Source organism: Galleria mellonella, unplaced genomic scaffold, assembly GCF_026898425.1.
Source record: "Galleria mellonella isolate WM207_F2 unplaced genomic scaffold, CSIRO_AGI_GalMel_v1 utg38, whole genome shotgun sequence".
Classification (NCBI taxonomy): Eukaryota; Metazoa; Arthropoda; class Insecta; order Lepidoptera; family Pyralidae; genus Galleria; species Galleria mellonella.
Window position 1 is genome coordinate 5481735 of NW_026442090.1, and position 19871 is coordinate 5501605.

Here is a 19871-nt window from a genome sequence, read left to right on the forward strand (position 1 = left end):
AATATATATATATATATATATATATATATATATATATATATATATATATATATATACTTAATGGTCGAGGGAACTTAATGGTCGAGGAATATGCAGCAGCGTTTCTCTTTAAACATCATCAAAGCCTAACTGCGGTTGACAATTCGCGGGTCAAGCGTAGCAACTATTATATATAGGCAATATATATTATATAGGCAAAACCGGTTATACGAAACGAATCACCCTCAGACTAAAAAACTGGGTAACGCTATTTAAGGCAACTGACGTCTAAAGTGCATGATTTAAATTATTAAGTTTATCTTTAATTCTACGGTTATTATCCTTATACATTCTACAGTTTTCTTTCAGCTTCTCAAAGGTTGACTGTAAGAGATCCCTTTATGGGATAAGTCCGCCATTGTATATTAAATCATTTATCAGTGTTCAATCTGAATTATGTACAATAAAGATTTTACAATACAATACAATATATTTTTTTTTCAATTGTAACGTATAATCTAATACATACCCAAACCGCGCTCTGTGAACCAGGTACCATTTGGAAACGCATGTAACACAGCTTCTTCATAAAATTGAAATGCTCCAAACTAAATTGGTCCTGATTATGAGAGAATGCTATATTACTTCGATGAACTGAAAGCCAGATTGGTCGAGGTATAGCACTATCCCTAAAAAGCAAAACATACATTTTTTAATACAAACATTTTTACCACAAGACGACAAATATTTAATCTTTATTAATATTACAAATGCGAAAGTGAGTTTGTTTGTTACCGTACAACGCTGTTAAGGCTTAACCAATCACTATGAAAATTGGTATACACATACTTTATGGGATGGAGAAGGATATAGACTATATTATAATCCAGTCAATAAACATATCCTAGTCACGAAGATGAAGTCGCGCGTAAAAGCTAGTCGTTAAATAAAGATATATTTCATACGTAATATTTAACTTACTTCAAAGTCATATTCTTCATTGTTTGTTCGAGATTTTCTGTCTCTATTGTGTCTATTCTTGTATAAAACAGCATGTATGCGTTCCACCATCTTTTCTGACGTTTGTACACCCTCTTGAGCATTTGATCGAATACCTGAAAGTGTTACTTTTGATTGGGTTTTATATCAATAGCACAATGTGTTAAGTATTTTTAACCCAATAACCCAAGCATTTTAAAGCCTTTAAAATTTAATGTTTTTATTTACAAATATCGAGGAATCAGACATTGCTTTTAGCGCGCTGATTAGTCTCTCTGAGTTATGGGGTTAAAAAATTTAAAAGGTTATTTAGAATTAATAATATGCTTTTTGTGTTTAATTTAACAAAAAGCGTATAGTCATGGAATATTACTGTTATCAGGAAAAAGTAGTGCCCCCCGCCCCTACCATACCGCGGTGTCTGAAGACCACTGGTTAAGCTACTGCTCTGTGAGAGTCACCATCTCACAATTTACCAATAAATTATAAAAACTATCGATACTATAACAATTACAGTATAATAAGAGCTGCAGATATAAATTAAATTTACTATAAAGTGTAAGCATTCCAACATCTTTAAATAAAAAATCAAATGAAGGAAAAGAAAAACATATGAATGTATTATAATTATATGTAATTCACCTCGCCCATATATTCTCCGCCAAAGCACTGCGCTTTCATTTCCTCGTCATCGTGCATCGCACACTCCGTTACGTCACCATCATCCAATTTTACCCACCGCCCCGTTTCACTGCCGTTATCTCTAAAAAATAAATATAAAATTCACATTTATGGACAATACTAAATTATAATACTGGCCCTGCTTTATGTCGAATTTTATTATATATAAATATTATTTTTCAATAGGAGCTATAAAATTTTGGGATCTCACCCATGACAAAATACTACAGTTCAATGTCTGATGTCAACCTCGTCAGGCATCAACATGTAATTCTTTTTGTCGTTTGCAAAATGACGTACCTATGTATTTAAGAGCTTTGATATTACATAAATCAAGATATCAGTTATCATTTATAGACGAGAATGATTTTAAGGTTTGTGTAAAATGTACTCATACAAATACAGGATAGACGTTAATTTATTTTAATTTTTATTCAATATACAAGTGAAATGAAAATTGTTAGTATCTTTGAAAGGAGCATTCGAGTTTCCATGAAACCAAATATACCAAATAAAATTGCCAAAGAAAAATGTGGCGATAAACGATGAAGCAATTTTTCTTCCGTACTAAGACAGCGTTTTAAGATGTTGGGCTAGAATGTGGGTTCATGGTTTTATCGTTTTTGTCTCATGAAATTTTGTCCTAATATATATTTCATGAGTAGATTCATAGTGTTACATTCCGTTAACAATAACGATTTCAGTTTTACCATGTATATTGCCATAGGTCCGACAACAGTGATTCTAATGTATTTTTAACACTTATAATCATGACTAATGAAATCATGCTCATTTATAAAGACTCTGTCGCTAAAATTATAACTGGCCAGTTTCATTATATGTGTTCATCACTAGACAGTATAAGCCAGCGAGTGATGGTTTGAAAGATGGTCAAGTTCACCTGAGCAGCACGTAAGAGTAGTAGTGTCCGCCAGAGGCCTGTCCCGAGTGCACGACGATGCCGCTGAGCCTGTAGTGCGTCTCGGGCGCGGCGCCCGTGCCGTCCCACAGCGTCGCGTCGCCCTCCGCCCGCGCCAGCCCCCACGCTGCCACACGCGACACGTAAACAATTATACCATTATCTCACACTAAACCCGAATGTGAATCCTACTACTAACATAAATGCGGAATTGTGCGAGGATGTATGAATATTTGTTAATCTTTCACGCAATGGTTACTGAATGTTATTTCGATGAAAATTGAGGTTAGGCAAAGCCGCGGGACACATGCTTCATGCGACACTTAGTCGTGACGATTGCTAACCAAGAGATGATCATGACGTCTACAGTGTAAGATGAGTTGATTATTCTACCTTCTTTATAGTCATTTGATATAATATTTTTGTAGCAATGTAGCCAAATATCTATAATCAATTAAATTTCATAATCATTTCTATTATCACTCGATTTTCTATAGGATGCTACCAAATTAACTGTCTTCGAAATGACAATGATATAATTTCGATTGGGATTTAACTTTACTGCCTTTATAGCGTCGTATGAAGGACTTAGTTAATGGCAAAACCGGACATGACCCTTCAAATGTGGACCGATTAAAATTGCACATCACGCATACATTTAACAGAATTAAGACTGAAACGTTCACGTTATTTATGTGCAAAGAAAATACATAAACACGCGTACATTTGCAATAAAAAACAAGGTGGATTATTGCAACAATTTGTTTAATGGATATAAAGAAAAGTGTTGTAAATAAGGCGGTGAACTTTCAAACACACCAAGTTGTTATAAAACACATTGAATTTTTAGTAGCTGACATAAGACCTTATTTTTAAGACAACTAAACAAACAAAGAAAAAAAGATATAACATTAACTTGACAGTCCAAAACTTAATTGAAGTGTGATGGGAAATTTATCACCTTTTTTGAGTGATTAAACACTTATTTTTACGTCGGTAAGAGTGATTAAACACATTGGTGCAACATATACGCTAGAATTGACAGAGCGAGTGCGAGCAACAATGTGATAAAGAAAAAGATAGATATAAAGACCTTTTATTTACATACAATGAAGAAATTTAAGTATTTTATATATATATATTTTTAAATAATTTCATGCTACTTAGACATGAAATTCCTTATCTATCGTAATGTATATATCTAGCACTATGGCCCGTAGCAGGCAATGCAGATCATTTAGTAACACCTTATATTATCAGTATATCACGACTCTTACTAATATTGAAATTCTTACCAGTGTATGGTTCAACATCCAATTCTCGGGGAAATTCAAAGTAATCATTAAATTTTATTGCACACACTTTTTCAAAGTCATATTCAAATCTTTTAAGTTGTATAACTAATACTGGAGGTAGTTTATTTAAACATAATCGTTTCACTGTCACCACCTGCAACACAAATAATAAATAAACAGATCTGGATGTTAGCACACCACACTATCTAGCCCTAAACTAAGCAAAATATAGAATTTATATATATAGTGCTCCTAATTACTGAGGAATGAGAAATTTAATGTTTATTTAATAAAAAAAATATTGAAGTATCTTCTTAAATTGACTTTAATTTAAGAATTCGCGAAATTAAATTCCTACGGTTAAAAATTGGTATTAATTAATGCTTGGCAATGCAATAAATGAAACTTATCTTTGCATATTCTAAAACCCAAAAAACGGAGGATGATATTTTCTTAGAAAATAATATTTTCTGAGTAAAATTTACTTGTAACTTAATATTAATGCTCATCAATACTATTAATTAAACATGTATCGTCATATACAATAACATTTAATATCATCTGCTGTTACAGACATGGAATACATATCATCAGCCTTAAACAAAACTGGTACTAATATACAATACAATAGATATTACAAACCTTTTTATTGCACTTATCGCAATGATAGGCGTCGGCCCCTTCTAATAATTCTCCACGAACATACGCTTCTAAAGATTCCTGCAGACGCGACATGTTCCTTATGTCTAATGACACGACACTGAATGGTTCTTCTTTACAATATCTAATAAATAAATAAAAATAAACCACACTGTAAAAAATGTATTACAGAAGGATTTTTCAAGTAACTTCAAACAAAAGGGCGTCATAATTCGGTTGCATTTTTTATTTGTTACCTCATAATTCTAAAGTTATAAACCGAATTGGTAATTTCTTTATCTGAAAGGACATATAGATTGGCCCCATAGAAATTTTATCAAAATCGGATTAGTTGGTTTTGCCACAACTGAAATCGCTTTTTTTTTGGAACACAATTATAAAAATTTTAATAAATAACGAACAGTTACTCTTTTTCGTTCTTTTTATAACACTAGGGACATACGATCATGCGGCTCTCCTAATGGTAAGCGACTACCACTGCCCATGAGCACCCGCAACACTGGAGGAATTGCAGGATGTGCTGCCGGCCTTTTAAAAAGGAATATGTTCTTTTCTTGCAAGTTACGATATTGTATCATGTCTAACTTTACTTGATATTTATTTAAGACTCGATAGTGAAAAAATATTTACAAATTAGAATTACTTTTTCATTTAATATTATGAAAAGAAAAAACTTCATAAAACACAAATGTCAACTGTTGCCGTTGTAACGTAACACACTTACCTATGGGGACAGCCTTTACATATTTTTTGGTCCGAATATGTTCCTCCCATGGTTTTGGCCATTAGCTGTTCTTGACCTAATGATTTCAATGCTTCATCTAAAGACTCAACCAAAGACATAAAAAATTCTACTGCATCCTGCTGCTCTCGCAAGTTTACTGGCTCACCTTGTAGCCTAAAAATACAATTTTATTATTTTTAGATTTTCTTGAAGTTTATGTTACAAATAGTTTAAAGACGTTTGTTACACAATCATATATATAAGACTAGGGGAAGTTAATATAAAAATTGTAAACTACAACGTGCTGTTAATCAAACATTGCAGTTGGTCGCCAACGAACAAACAGAAAAATAATTCGAAACATTACAAACTCCCCCCCCCCCCCCCCCCCCCTCACCACTTTTCTTCTAGGCGAATATGACGATATTATAAACCAAGTTGACAATGCACAACACTAATATACAAAACGGAAGTTTCTTTGTTAGAACGCGCTAATCTCTCTAACTACCAGTCAGATTTGAAAAATTCTTTCTGTATTTAATGAGCTCATTTTTTGTGGAAAGTTATATGCCATGCAACATCACCATACAACCACGGATCGTGATAGCTAACACAGCTAGTAAACAATTTAACAACACAATATATCGCAATAACTTTAAATAATTCTAACTGCAGTAATAGCCTAATCACTCTCCTCTGACTGAGATTACCACCTGGGATCATGTAAGTATGCATGGTGTCGCATGCGCATTTGCACACATAGTCTACATCTAAACCGAAGTATGCATGAAATGGACAAACTTAATTTGCAATAATTTAGTAATAATTGCAAACTCACCTAAAATGTGCCCATAAGCCTCTAGGAACGTAATATTGCAGCTTACTATAATGTAAATGTGCAAATATTGCTTGAACTTGTTTTAAAATTGTGATGTTGTAATCACTATTATTCTGAAAGATACATAAAACATATTAAATAAATAAGTTTATGAAAATAATATAATAACAGAAGGTAAATATTCTATATACTTGAATAAACTTACCTCGATGTTATTTTCTACAATATTGTGATGTTGACTTTCTCCAGAAAAATCTTCATTAAGATCTGTTGCAGCTCCTATAAAAAAAAAAAAATATATATAATAAAAATAACAGTTTTATTGGGATATTTTTTAATTAAACAAGTTAAAATATATATACTATATGTTAATTAATGTAACGCATTACTTACACTAGTGTTAGTTTTCATTAATAAGGTCTCAGAAAAAAAATTATACTAGAAAAACTCTCTATACTATCCAAAAACCAAAAAAAGAAATTATAAGTCTATAATAAAAAATAAAAAAAAGTCGAGGTTTTCCCAGAGACTACAGCATGGGGTTCTTCAAAAGGGGGGAAAAGAGGTTTCTTCAAGGTCGGCAACGCGCGCGTTATTGGTATTGCAGACGTTCATAGGCTACGGTAACCGCTTACCATCAGGTGGGCCGTATGCTTGTTTGCCATCTCAGTAGTATATATATATATTACTCTATTTCAAATACATGATTAACGTGGGTGAATAATGAAAAAGATAACTCATTATTAGCCATATAATTATATTGGGATTGGGATGATGGTGTAGGCTTTATGGTAGGGTATACGTGCCTTCTACAGCAAGCAGCGCGTCGCGTACGGCACGCACACAGTATAGTTGCTGTAGTACAGAGTTCATGTAGCAAGTAGCGCCAGCGTTCTTAAGGCCCACGAGGCCGGCCATCGGCCGCGGGCCCACACACGGCATGTACTCCCACTCTGACAGCGGCATGCTCTTCTCTACACAAAGTGATAAAGGAATCATCGCTCAAGTCCAATTACTAACCTAACTAGTAGCATGAAATTAGTTTTACAATATTAATATTTATACAAAACAAAATGAGTTTCTTAATTTATTAATGAAACTAATAATATGAATATTAACAATGAAAATAAATATATTCAGTTAACATAGGATATAGGCCTGATACACTTCCTCTACATATGATTGATTTATATGTATTTACGTGAAGCAGTCTTCTTTTATTACAATGCCCAACAAGAGCCAGTATAACCATGCCCATCCCAGGATCCGAGCGAAGCTCCACAAAGACATGTCAAGAGTATATATACGCAAATGAGAGTCAGTTCGAATATTTATCAAACACTCACCACTGTAGAACATCTGCTCGAGCAAGTTAGCGAGCGCGGCCATGTTGGGCACGCAGCCGTGCACGAGCGAAAGCAGCAAATCAGTGGCGGCGGCGGCGGCGCCCGGCGTGCGGCACAGCGGCGCCGCCGGCTCACCCTCCTCGCCCTCGCCGCCCTCCGCCGACATGCCACCGCGGCACCAAGCCCACGAATACGGCCATAGAAACTCCGTCGTTACCTCCTGCCGTGCACCAAACATCCTTGTTTTGTTTGTTACCTCTTACAGTCTTAATGGGTTAATCAATAATTATATAATTTGATATATACATATCATATGGGGCGGAGGACAAAAGCTATTTTTTATCGCAGTGAGTCTAAATATTCCAGTTCCATGAACGAAATCGAGAATAGAAGCTAGTGAAATTGTTATATGACCCATAATCATTACCACCCCTTTAATATACCGTAATGTCTATATCCACCTTTACCTCACTTCCGTACAGAATAAACATAACATTTTTAGTAAAAGCTTAGTATAAAATCATAAATTATACCTTTATTAAACCGGAATCCTTGTGGTCGGGGTGTGCACCATACTGGTACTTGATCTGCGCCGGAACGTGATTAAACAATTCTTTGGTAAGATTGAGATGACCTTCCAGGAGAGTGTCGTCAAGTGTTTCCGGATTTTTACGAACAGCCCTCAACCATGCCACCTATGCATAAATTGTATTTATTAATTCGAGGTAGCGCAAATAACTGATTATCTAATCTATTTTATTATCATCGGCATATTTTGGTCCTTAATAAAGTTAATATATGTTTAGAAAATATTTACAAAACTATGGGGTTGATTCTGAGGGACCATTTCTCTAAATCTATGTCTTAACATAATGTTTTAAATTTGATAGTTTCGCGAAATTACTATTTATTGCTTCTTGTTCTTTTATTTAGAACAATGTCAACTTAAATCTATTAGAAATTTAATTTATGTTGATCTTCAGAATAAAGGTTTCCCTGTAATATCATAGGTAAGATACATTTTTAAAAATAAGTTTATAAACACGGTGGCCCAAAATCGACTCCATTGTCGCTACAAATTAGACACCTTATATCTATGTTTTACGTTTTCGGCCAAAAAGATGATTTTTATATTTAAAAGAAAATAAATTTCATAACATTAAATTTAGATACATTAACAAGTTGCAATAATTATAAAAAAATACCGCTCGTCTGTGAGACGTGTCAAATTTTATATGACACTGCATTTAGATATGTTTTTTTTTTTGATGGATGAAAATGGTATGGTAACCCCGCCTGCGCTAATGGGATACGCTGGCGGAGCACCAGTAAAGGGTGATAGATGAGAATGAAAACAGGCCAAGTTAGCCCATCATGATAATGATGATCAAGAATTAACCATGATAGTTTCCAGGGGGAACCGCGAGGAAGTCGACCTGGTTGAGTATTTTGCTAGCAATGGAATTCTCAATCTCCATTACTAACAATCCCTTTTCCCCCTTTTAGACATGTGTTGTAATTCAGATATAAAATTACTCGGAAGTTCCGACTTTCAGAGATCCGTAACATACTTAGTATGTACGGCTTAGTAATGATGTCTAACAGTTCTTTTATCTTATCAGATCGACCTCTACGCAGTTCCCCCTGAAACCATCGTAGTTATTTCTTGTTGAATTCGTCACGAGTTAACTGACCAGCTCCATCCTCACCTATCTATACCGATAGCGCAAACGAGGAGCCGTCACTCAATTTAGCCGCGCACACTAAGTACTCGTAGTAAGCACGTACCTCGAAGACGAGGTCGTGCAGCGTGCGCTCGGTGGGCCCGGCGAGCGCGACGAGCCGGCACAGCAGCTGCAGGAACTGCATGGCGTGCGCGGCGTGGCGCTGCAGGCGCGCGGAGGCCGCCAGCGCGGCCAGCGCGGCCAGCGCGTCGCGCGCGCCGCCGCCGCCGCCCCACGCGCACGCCGCCAGCAGCTGCTCCGCGCACGACACGCGCACCTGCACACCGCACGCACACTCACACGCACACTCACACACTGCTACCACACAACTTTATTAACATGACGTAAACAAACCAACCACTGACCCCATCGTCAAAATATGAACCATCAAATGTTTCGATCTGTTACTAAATTCGTTTAGAGTGAGTTATATAATGTGAAAAACTTAATTTTTGTTTGATAAAAAGCAACATTTTAATTTTTGCCCACTCTTCACAACTGAACTTGCAATCCAAATTGGGTAGTAATTAAAAGTGACTATTCATAATGCTTATATTAGAATAAAAAAAAAATATTTTTATTTTATTTAGTTAGAATACAGCCCATGTGATGATGGCTGATAATGTGGTATTTTTTAAGTTTAGCTGTTAAAAACAAAAAATGTTTACTCTTTATGAGATCAGATTGATTATATTAGCCAATAATTAATAACCTATAAGATTCATAACTATTAATACATGCATAAAAATACTAGTATAAAAGTAAACAAACTTACTTGTGGATTGGGACAATCAATCATCAAGTAAAGTGCAGTGTCTTGCCACCAGCTCTCTTGGAGAAGTGTCTTTAGGTGAAGCCCACCAAGAGCCATGCATATAGTGACCACTTCCATACATTCACGAACCACTACAACAAGAAAAATAAAGTAAATGTGATGTTTAAGAATGTTATGGACTATGTCTGAGCCCGGTCAAAATCCAAAAAAATATCCAAAGTATATTCATTTTCAATTTTTTTTAGCATTTCACTTTGTTTCCTGTTTAAGAAATTTATATTTATGGATAGTAATTTTTTATTTACTGTTTATACATTTATTATGATTTTGACATTTATGATCATAAAACCTATTAATTGAATTATATGACGATAAACGATACGAACGATATGGAATCCCATAAGACTAACCATAAATATGTTATATAAACAGTACCACATCTATCACAATAAAAGTTTATATCTATGGGGTAAATCTGTAAATATATCTTTTTAGATAAAAAAAAAAATTTCTAAATTGATTTACACCTGATGGAGTTATGAAGTAACAAACAACAAAAAAAAATCCCATCGAATTGGAAGCCTTTTTGAAATTGGTTGAAAAAACAATTATGCTTAGATACAAAAAGTGGCAAAAATACTAAAGTATTGACAAGAGGAAATAAAAAAATAAAATTACGTGTAACATCGTCGGGGTGGAGCATGGCATCGGGCGGGGCGCAGGGCGTGGAGGAGGCGATGGGTACGGGCGGCTGTGCGACCCGGTAGGCGAGTGCGTAGAGCGCACGCACCGTGGCCGCTGTCGGAATGCGCCACCACACCAGCGTCGACACCGACTCGCTGTCCTCGCCGCTAGTCACCACCTCCCATAAAATATCACCATATATCATCACTTATATAGTATATCACAATATATATTATTAAATGTTAGCTACTTCCCGCAACTTTCACCAAGTGAATAAGTACATAAAGTATGTAAAATTAGGGAATAACCTACCCATGTAAGAATTTTCATTCAAGTCAGTTCAGCCGTTTCAGTGTGGTTAAGTAGAAATATACAAACATCTTTACAAGCTTTCATATTTATAATAATAGTAGGATAAACTGGTTTTTTTACATGTAACGGTTAATATTTGTGTTTTGTATTATTTAATATGTATTACTTTTTACTCATTTCAAAAAAATTTAGTACATGTAAAAACATGTAATATGAAATTAGACTGGTGTACTCTGAATTTACTAAGTTGTTTTGAAATCAGTAATATATTGTAAACAAACTGCTAAATTAAATAAAGGGTAATTGAAACAATATTTTAAATAAAATAAGATTTAAAGTAAGCTGCTAAACTAATAAAAACATAGAATAAAGAAATTTACTCTTCTGTGTTCTGCAGTCATTATGAATTTAGTAAATTTCATTTACCATCCCATATGAAACGCAGCAAATCGTAAAAAGTATATACATGTATATAATTTTTATGATTTGCATACCCTTCTAGTTGAAAATGATATACATTGTTCAAAACATATAATAGAAAAATAGAGAAAAATCGATAACATACTTGTTCGCCTAAGGTGTTTGCTAACTTCTCAGCAAGTGCTTTTACAATTAATTCACAGCTATGATTGGGGACTGTCTGCAACGCTTCTCTTAAAATGGTAACATCCATTCTGAAAAAGAAAATAATAAACCTTATTTTAATAAAATACATGTTAGATTCAAAGTAATAAAAATATTTTTTATAGTTTATCGAAGCACGACTCGGCACAATATATCATGACATAGGATGGTTTTATAATTTTCTAGCGATCCCGTCAGGCTTCGCACGGGTAGATAGAATTTTCGAAAACAAAGTCCATAGATGTAATTTAACGTACTACGTATTGACAAACTACCAATGCAAACACAAAAACGAGACAAGAAATTTGTTACACTAGTGTGTATGTGTTTTATAAATGTGTGCATGTAACGAGTCTGAATTTATATGGAATTGAAGTTACAAAAGTAGCAAAAATCCATGTATTTATTATATTTTTCATTTCAGTTCGTGGACATTAAGAACTTTATTTGGATTAAATTAGATATATTTTTCTATCAGATTTTGTACCAAATATTTTTGATTATTCTATGGTATTACATTTAAAAAGTAAAATGTTTAAAGCGTAATTAAAGTGCATAAAAATGTGCAATTTTATGGTTCTTTTTTGTAATTTATGTTATATTCATGTACAGCTATTACTTCTAAATACATTAATTATAAATTAATTATTTTTATTAATTCTACTTCAAAACATAAAAATAATGAAAACTTGTTTTGTTATGAACTATGTATTATTAATATGTATACAAGTAAAAACAGCGCCTTAAAACCTTATTAAAAATTAATACGGGACCAACACGGTAGTAAACCATACATACTACTAATATACAACCATAGTAAATCATAAAAAAATGTGAAAATTGGTTCAGAACCAATTTTTTTATGAGACGTAATCGAATAAAACAACTACTAAAAATAGAGATGAATTTACAACCTGCAAATTCTAAAAAGAATTTGCTTTACAAAATGACAAAACATATACTCACTCACCTAAACTCTTTGTCGATAGTTGAATCTGAACCATCTGGTGCTAATATTTCAAATAAATGCCCTAATGTATATAAGGCAAGTTTAGCCAATCTGACCAAAGCCAAATAACCAACCCTGTAAAAAAAAATATAAAAAATATATCACTATTATATACTCCTTAACTATACGTCACAAAATAAGGAAATTAACGGAAAATTGATTTATCATTACCTAATTAACCAATTACTAACCTTCTAGTGTGTGGAGCTGCACCCTGAAGAAATTCTTTATCAGACAAACATTGTACCAACAGTGGCGCCTTTTTCACACAAGCTACCTGATAACTACGACTACGATCCAGTCTCGTGTCGTTTGATGACATTATCATACTATATAATACCTAAAACGCAATAATTATTAGTGATACAAATATTTAACATTACATATTTCTATATCACTGTTAAAACAACAAATTTACCTTTATTAAATGCCTAATAAACATGACTGATTATGAAAATTACCATTTTTTTTTATACAACTTAGAATGGCAAACAAGCTGACGGCGCACCTGATGAAAAGTGGTAACCGTCGCCTATAGACATGAGCAGTGCCATGGACAACAGAGTATACTGTTTCGCCCATGATACCCCTCATGCGTTGCCATTCCTGAGGACTCAGGTGTTATTCCTCTGTACCCAGTAAATTCACGTCATTTCCCACCCTTCAAACCGAAATACAGCCATGCAAACACAACTGCTTCACGGTTGAAACACGAATGGGTCAGAGGTACCCAAGCAATCGACTTTTCTACAAAGTCTCCCTCTGGTAATCAGTCATGTTTTTTTCTAAATATAAAATACTATATTCTATTAAATTATATAGATGAATCATACCTGTATATTATATGCTACAGTAGGCGGCGTCGGATCATACAGCAAGGCCCTCAATTTGGAATCGTCACGGCACAACAACGCTTCTGTCAATTTTTCTACCTAAACATTATAATAACAATTATTTACAAATGTTTATAATTGGAAAATAATGCAATCAGGTTGTATATATTAATACATACAGTTTGTTTATGCGCCGGACAAATTTGTGACAGTAAATGTGCGGCCTCTGTCAACTGTATATGTCCTTTTGTTATACCGACATGTTCTAGTTCTAAAATGAATGGCAAGTACCATGATCCTTGCGCAAAAAGCTGAAAATAAATCAAAGATTGTTATACATCAACTAACCTTTTGTGCATTAAAGAATAAAAATGAATTATGTACGTACTACACCAGGTAACGCGTGTTCTGGAGTGGGTGGTAAAGGTGGAGATGATGTGCTAGAGTCACTACTCGACTCATTTGAAGACCCACAGCCTCCGCTTCCACAAACTGGTCCATCATATACCTAAATATGTTATTTATTAATATATATACACTTAAATGTTTCTGTTTCTCGTAAAATCAATGACAATTTATGATTTTGTTCTACAAAAAAAAACTGACTTCAGTTGTAGCAAAATGAATTATTTTTATTTCTTTCTGTGTGATCAATTTGTTTGAGAACATAATTACTAACAATAGCAACTAGCGGCCCCTTTGGTAGCAATATACTATTAATACATATAAAACTAATATATAATTGTGAGGTCGACTTCCACGCGATTTCTCCCAGAAACCACCGTGATTAATTTTCTTGGAATTCTATACGAGGGGCTAACTGATCTGTTTTCTTCTTCACCTATCATTTCTCACTAGTGCCCAGCCAGCGTATACCGATAGCACAAGCGAATTAGCATCTCATAGAAAAAATCTGTAAATATATCCAATCAAATAAAAAAAGAAGAATTTTCTAAATTGATTTCAGTTCATAAATGACGGACTCATGAGGTAACAAAAATACAAAAAAAAAATACATTTAATTGAAAGCCTCCTTTTTTTGAAGTTTGTTTACCTATAATGATAATAATGTCTTTCATTGAATTGAAAGCAAGTTTATTTGTTTGTTACGTTTCAAGTCTAAACCACTGAATCGATTATAGTGAATTTTGGTAAAGATAGATGGGATCTTGGAGACTTTCTCCGGGTCAATGAACATATCTTGGTCACGCGGATGAAGTCGCTAGTAACAGCTAGTATAAAATAAATTATACACCATATTACATAGACTTGTATCTTTTGACTTATTAAATTATAATTACCTTAGCAACAATCACAGTTTTATCACGTAGAGGTATTTGCGCGAGAATTTTACGATCATGACTTGAGTCTAATAGCTCTCCATTTACATACAGTTCTAGCTTATTTACATATAATTTTATATTACTATCTGGTGCACACTTTAGTCTGCAATAAATAAAAGATTTTGTTTTTTAATTATTAGGATTTTTAAAATCATGTTAAAGATATTTCAATATATGTTCAAAAATTAACTGTACCTCCTTTGGATAGCTGAACGTAATGAATGCAGTGTTTCGTTTGAGTGAGAAATTAGTTCTATATCTTCAATTTGTCTTTGGCCAGTTTGAAAATTAAATCTGACTATAATGGTACACTGCCTTCCTCGTCCCGACCTGTACATAGGCAGTATCTGTCTATCAGCTGAAAACCTTCTATCACATTCGTTTACATATTCTTGTATGGCACGAATCACTCTACACATTCTTGTGCAACTCTCTGTGGGATCTGAAAGAATTACACTGAATAACATTGTATATTTTAAAACATTATTATTATCATTATATCACTGTTTTTTTACACAGTAGGATTTACAATCTAAAAACTTGCCAGTGTTATAAAATTAAGTAAGCTGTTAGCCCAAGATTCCACAGCTGTCTTTTGCAAGTATCACGCTGTTTAAATGCATTTAGTGAAATATGAGCGACAATATAATACAATCCGGATTACCTAGCCTCTAATGATTGCCTTTAAGTATAGCATAATAAAATTTTGGTGACAAATTGCATATATAACTTTTAGGTCAATAAACGGCATTCATATGGAAATTTTGTGTCAGACGCAAAAAAAAAACAAGGGTTGCCTGCTCCTCTCAGTTACGTTAAGTTGCGGCTACATTTGTCAGGTAAAAATCGCATATCGCATCGGTGCCATAATTTTAGCAAATTCATCCTCATCATACAATTTAATAAAAAGATAGTATCTAGTAGTAGATATCTATAAACATGTATGAAAGATTCACTATTATTAATTAGGGACCATTCAAAATTACGTCATACGTTAAGTGGAGAGATCACATGTTAAAACAAGAGATGGGATAAATTAAAAGATTCGTGATGTTATATTACAAAATGTAAGTCTAAGTATTAAAAAGCGAAGTTGTAACTATTAATAAAAACTTAAAAATATTCCCAACTATCTGTAAATAACGAACTGCTATTTTAATTACGTACGTGACGTATCTTCCGCGTAGTATGATAGTAAGTAACAAATTATACGCATTTTGATGTATTGGCGTTTTATTGCAAATAATTGCTGACCGAAAATCGGTCTAAAGTAGCGGTTATATAAATATAAATTAAATAATTTAAATTAAATCGGCCCAAATAATTACAAGATTATATTAAGTAGGAAACCGAAAGGGAAAGTGGGAAGGAAAACGACTAACAGAAGATGAAAAGGAGAACGTGCACCTTTGAAACGTGCTATGAAATCTGGCAATGATTATTTTAAAAGAAAGTAATGAAACTGTTGACATAAAGTATGTATACTATATTTGTATAACCATATTTTTGTTTTTATACTTAAAAATTAAATGATAATAATATTGATTGTATAAATATTCATTTATTAACATTTTAAGTAATATACTGTACAATTGTATATCATTCCAAATAAAGTGAAAATAAATGGGAAAAGAAGAAAAATAAGTAGAACTTCCTACCTGCATGCAGCTCCATGTCCTTCTGCATGCGTTGCGTGCGCGCGCAACAGTGCGTGAGGAAATCTTCGTGGTGTAGCGCAGCCGACAGTGCCGGGCCTACGCACGTGCATACTTCACGCAACAGCTCGATACCGCGAGCTGAGATTTCATCCGAGCAGTCAGTTATCACCTACACAATAATTATAAAATTGTATCTATATATAGGGTAAAAACAGATCGATGGAGTAGCAACGAAAATAATAAGTCGTTAAACATACGTCTGAAATTAATATAACAAAATTAACGAGCGACGTTCTCATTAGTACAGAAGGATTTAGCGAGAGGTGTGTGAGAGAGATGTAATTATTATGCGATTGTTATTAGGAAAAACAAAACTTACCCTCCATAAATAATCTAAACCTATGAGATCAGCGTCATTAATTAAAAAACTTCTTCGTTTAGTTTTAAGTTTCCCTTCTTTAGAGTTTACTGCTTTAAAGAACCTGCAATAAATAAAATAGTTTAGTAAATTTCTTCTTAATATAAAGAACGTATTATCTATAGCTGCAAAATTACCTTTCAAAGCATTTGATACCAGCATGAGTTAATAAATTTGGAGGTAATGTCATGATATTCCGTCGAAAAAAATGAAGATTGATGTTTGGATCTAAGTCAGGTTCGTCGCCCATTAATTTGCTGAACCACCGAAAGCACGCCTCCCGATCACCCAGGTGCGCCGGTCTTTCTGCTAGACATACCCATATCTGTTTTGCCTGTATAAAAAAAAAATTATTTAATACATTTACCTCGTCTTAAAAACTGTACCTCAAAATTGCTTTTACAGGCAGGGTTACTGTAATAATAATAGCTCTAAATTCATACAAGTACTAAGTTTATACTCACTTGTTCTGCACACAGCCACAATTGTCCATCTTTTAAAAGAAACCTAAGAAAGCTAAGTCGTTCGTGCACTTGAGCTGAATGAGGATACCTGCCATCCGGAAGCCAATTTTCCCAATCTATTTCTTTTTCCTCTGGAAGTAAGTCGTAAATGTTACTCACAGCTTTACAACTGATTAAAGAATAATAAATAGATTATAAATAATAATGATAATAATATCGTCATCAAAATTAGCAGAAAATAAAGTAGAACGGCCCTAAACTAACCTGCTAGCTTGTTTCGAACTCCGTCCATGTAGTGCGTGAGTGAGTCGGTGACGAGTATGACGAGCGAGTGCTGCGTCTGCAGGCGGTCGATGAGCTCCTGGCGGGTGACGTGGGGCCGCACGCCCGTGCCGCCGCCCGCCTCATAGAGGCAGCAGATCTCGCGCATCACCTTTAGCGCTGGCAGTACCCACTTTTCGTTTGTTTTCAATTCTTCTACACACCTGTTTATTTAAAGTCTTTACTGCAATCTTCAGTATTGAAATAATATCCCATTGCATATAAAGTAAGAAAGAGAATGTGAGAGAATAAAGTGCCACCATCAAAAACAAACTAGCATGTGCAAAACCACTTTTTACACATTTCATTATTGTTGATAAGTACCTAAATGAATAATTATAAAATTGTTTCTAAAACTTACTTGTCCAGCCAGAGGGTTTTTTGAGCATCACGATCTTGACTGCAGCTGTAGTCCAATATTTTAATGAGATTAGCGAGTGCAACATCCATAATCTCAGTACAGACTTCATCTGAATGAGCTAAATTCCAAAATAGAATTAATACCTGCAATAATTAACCAAATTTATATCATCATCATTACTATATAGTATAAAACAAAGTCGCTGTCGCTGTTTGTCCGTTCCAAGGTATGCTTAAATCTTTAAAACTACGCAACGAATTTTAAAGAAAAAATTGATGTGATGTAAATGAACACATTTTTTTGCGGTTACTTTACAAATGCTGGCTGAACCTCACGAGATAAATCAAAATAATGTACTACAGTATTGTACACTTTAAAAAGGTCAACAAAAAAGTCCACGATAGTATATGTCTACCTCTTAAGGATAATCCACAATAACCATTTTTTATCCTTTACATTTTACGAGAAAAAAAAAGCTCATTTACGAAGTGACTAAGCAATACAGCATTAATTTTTATCGAATTAAGTATCTTAAATACATTGTCCATTTAATATAGACCAATATGGCCCTGTACAGCATGTAATTTAAATGAATATTTCCGAAGATATAACAGATTTAAAACGCAAGGACATAGCTAAACGGCGGTACCGGCCCGGCCGACGGCGCGTGCCTATATATTAGCGAGCACTTTGTCATGTTTTTATTATCAAATGACAAAAAAAGCTGTAAACGTTGTTTATAAGGACATTCTGTAGTAGGTATATTTAGTATCAGCATTGCACCCATGCGAAGCCGGGGCGGGTTGCTAGTATTATATATAGTAAGAAGACATATCAATACTTTTTATTCATAAAAATTAACCATTGCAAATGGTTCAAATCATAAATAGTCCATTAAAATTAATTTTTCAGACTGCAGCCCATAAAACTAAATACATTAAATTGTTATTAAAATATGAATAAGTTATTGGAATATAATTATTGGACGTTTTTTATGCAACTTAGAATGGCAAATAAGCTGAGGGCCCATCTGATGGAAAATGGTAACCGTGAAACATTTCGAAGCGAGTGGGATTTTACAATAGTTATTTTTTTTGTTTGAGAGATAGCATATTATTTTTAGTTTGTGAATTAATTTTCTTGTTTTTGCTATTTTAGGGAGAGGAAATCGTAATATATATATATAAATAACTATATCACTGAAATGTTGATATCCTTCGATTACTTTTAGTAGCTGTAAGCTGTCCGTATGTACTTGTATTCCTTTATTAGGCATCACACAAGTCAATGCTTGTTCTTCTCTTTCTTAACAAAAGCTAAGTAGGCAAAACATTTAAACAATAGGCAGATCAATATAGTTGTTCTTAAATATTACCTTGTTTGCCATTACACCGTCCTTGTCATCTTCTGCTAACCGTCTAATGACTTCCAACAATTTATCACTTTGTTTCTTACTGGATGTAGCCCAACTGGCCTGTAACACAAATTTGGTTACTTTATAATTTTAAAGGCTACTTACAAGTAGTTATACGATGTTTTAATGATTACCTTGAAACAGTCAAAGAGATGATCAAGTTGATCAGGAGTGAAGTCCCATGCAAGCTTCGCCAGTAAGTCATGCAGATTTTTCACAATGGCCTCATGTTTCCCATGTTGAGCTTTCCATATAGCATCCAAATCATCTCTTGTAAGCGAATTTTCTTTAATCATAAACCTAAGCATTTTCTCCAACCTGTCTACATACTGGGGCTGATGTAGAGAATCGCGTAAGACAATGTCAACAACTTTATTCTCTCGTATCCAATTCTAAAAGGAACACATTCATATTATTATTAAATATGGTATATAATTAAACTGGCATATGAATTTTGTGTTCTAAAGTAACATAAAACAATGGTTGCTTA

The 19871-nt window shown here is 33.9% G+C and overlaps 1 protein-coding gene across 1 annotated transcript in view; it reads right to left on the reverse strand.

The window, feature by feature from the left end:
- The window catches only part of LOC113522826 (probable ubiquitin carboxyl-terminal hydrolase FAF-X), a 36304-nt gene that overhangs the window by 9859 nt on the left and 6574 nt on the right, over positions 1-19871 (reverse strand). Inside the window, exons 10-40 of the mRNA XM_026908654.3 lie at positions 19516-19773; positions 19343-19441; positions 17968-18110; positions 17550-17770; positions 17286-17416; positions 16959-17155; positions 16783-16885; positions 16404-16572; positions 14941-15187; positions 14704-14848; positions 13791-13910; positions 13582-13713; positions 13403-13501; positions 12761-12909; positions 12531-12644; positions 11502-11610; positions 10619-10802; positions 9941-10071; positions 9230-9442; positions 7975-8136; positions 7442-7661; positions 6902-7069; positions 6301-6374; positions 6096-6208; positions 5258-5431; positions 4516-4657; positions 3874-4027; positions 2561-2705; positions 1621-1741; positions 961-1094; positions 509-668 (exon numbers count right to left, since the gene is read on the reverse strand). Coding sequence (XP_026764455.2) covers positions 509-668; positions 961-1094; positions 1621-1741; positions 2561-2705; positions 3874-4027; positions 4516-4657; positions 5258-5431; positions 6096-6208; positions 6301-6374; positions 6902-7069; positions 7442-7661; positions 7975-8136; positions 9230-9442; positions 9941-10071; positions 10619-10802; positions 11502-11610; positions 12531-12644; positions 12761-12909; positions 13403-13501; positions 13582-13713; positions 13791-13910; positions 14704-14848; positions 14941-15187; positions 16404-16572; positions 16783-16885; positions 16959-17155; positions 17286-17416; positions 17550-17770; positions 17968-18110; positions 19343-19441; positions 19516-19773 — 4731 coding nt within the window. The remainder of the gene's footprint in view (positions 1-508; positions 669-960; positions 1095-1620; positions 1742-2560; positions 2706-3873; positions 4028-4515; positions 4658-5257; positions 5432-6095; positions 6209-6300; positions 6375-6901; positions 7070-7441; positions 7662-7974; positions 8137-9229; positions 9443-9940; positions 10072-10618; positions 10803-11501; positions 11611-12530; positions 12645-12760; positions 12910-13402; positions 13502-13581; positions 13714-13790; positions 13911-14703; positions 14849-14940; positions 15188-16403; positions 16573-16782; positions 16886-16958; positions 17156-17285; positions 17417-17549; positions 17771-17967; positions 18111-19342; positions 19442-19515; positions 19774-19871) is intronic.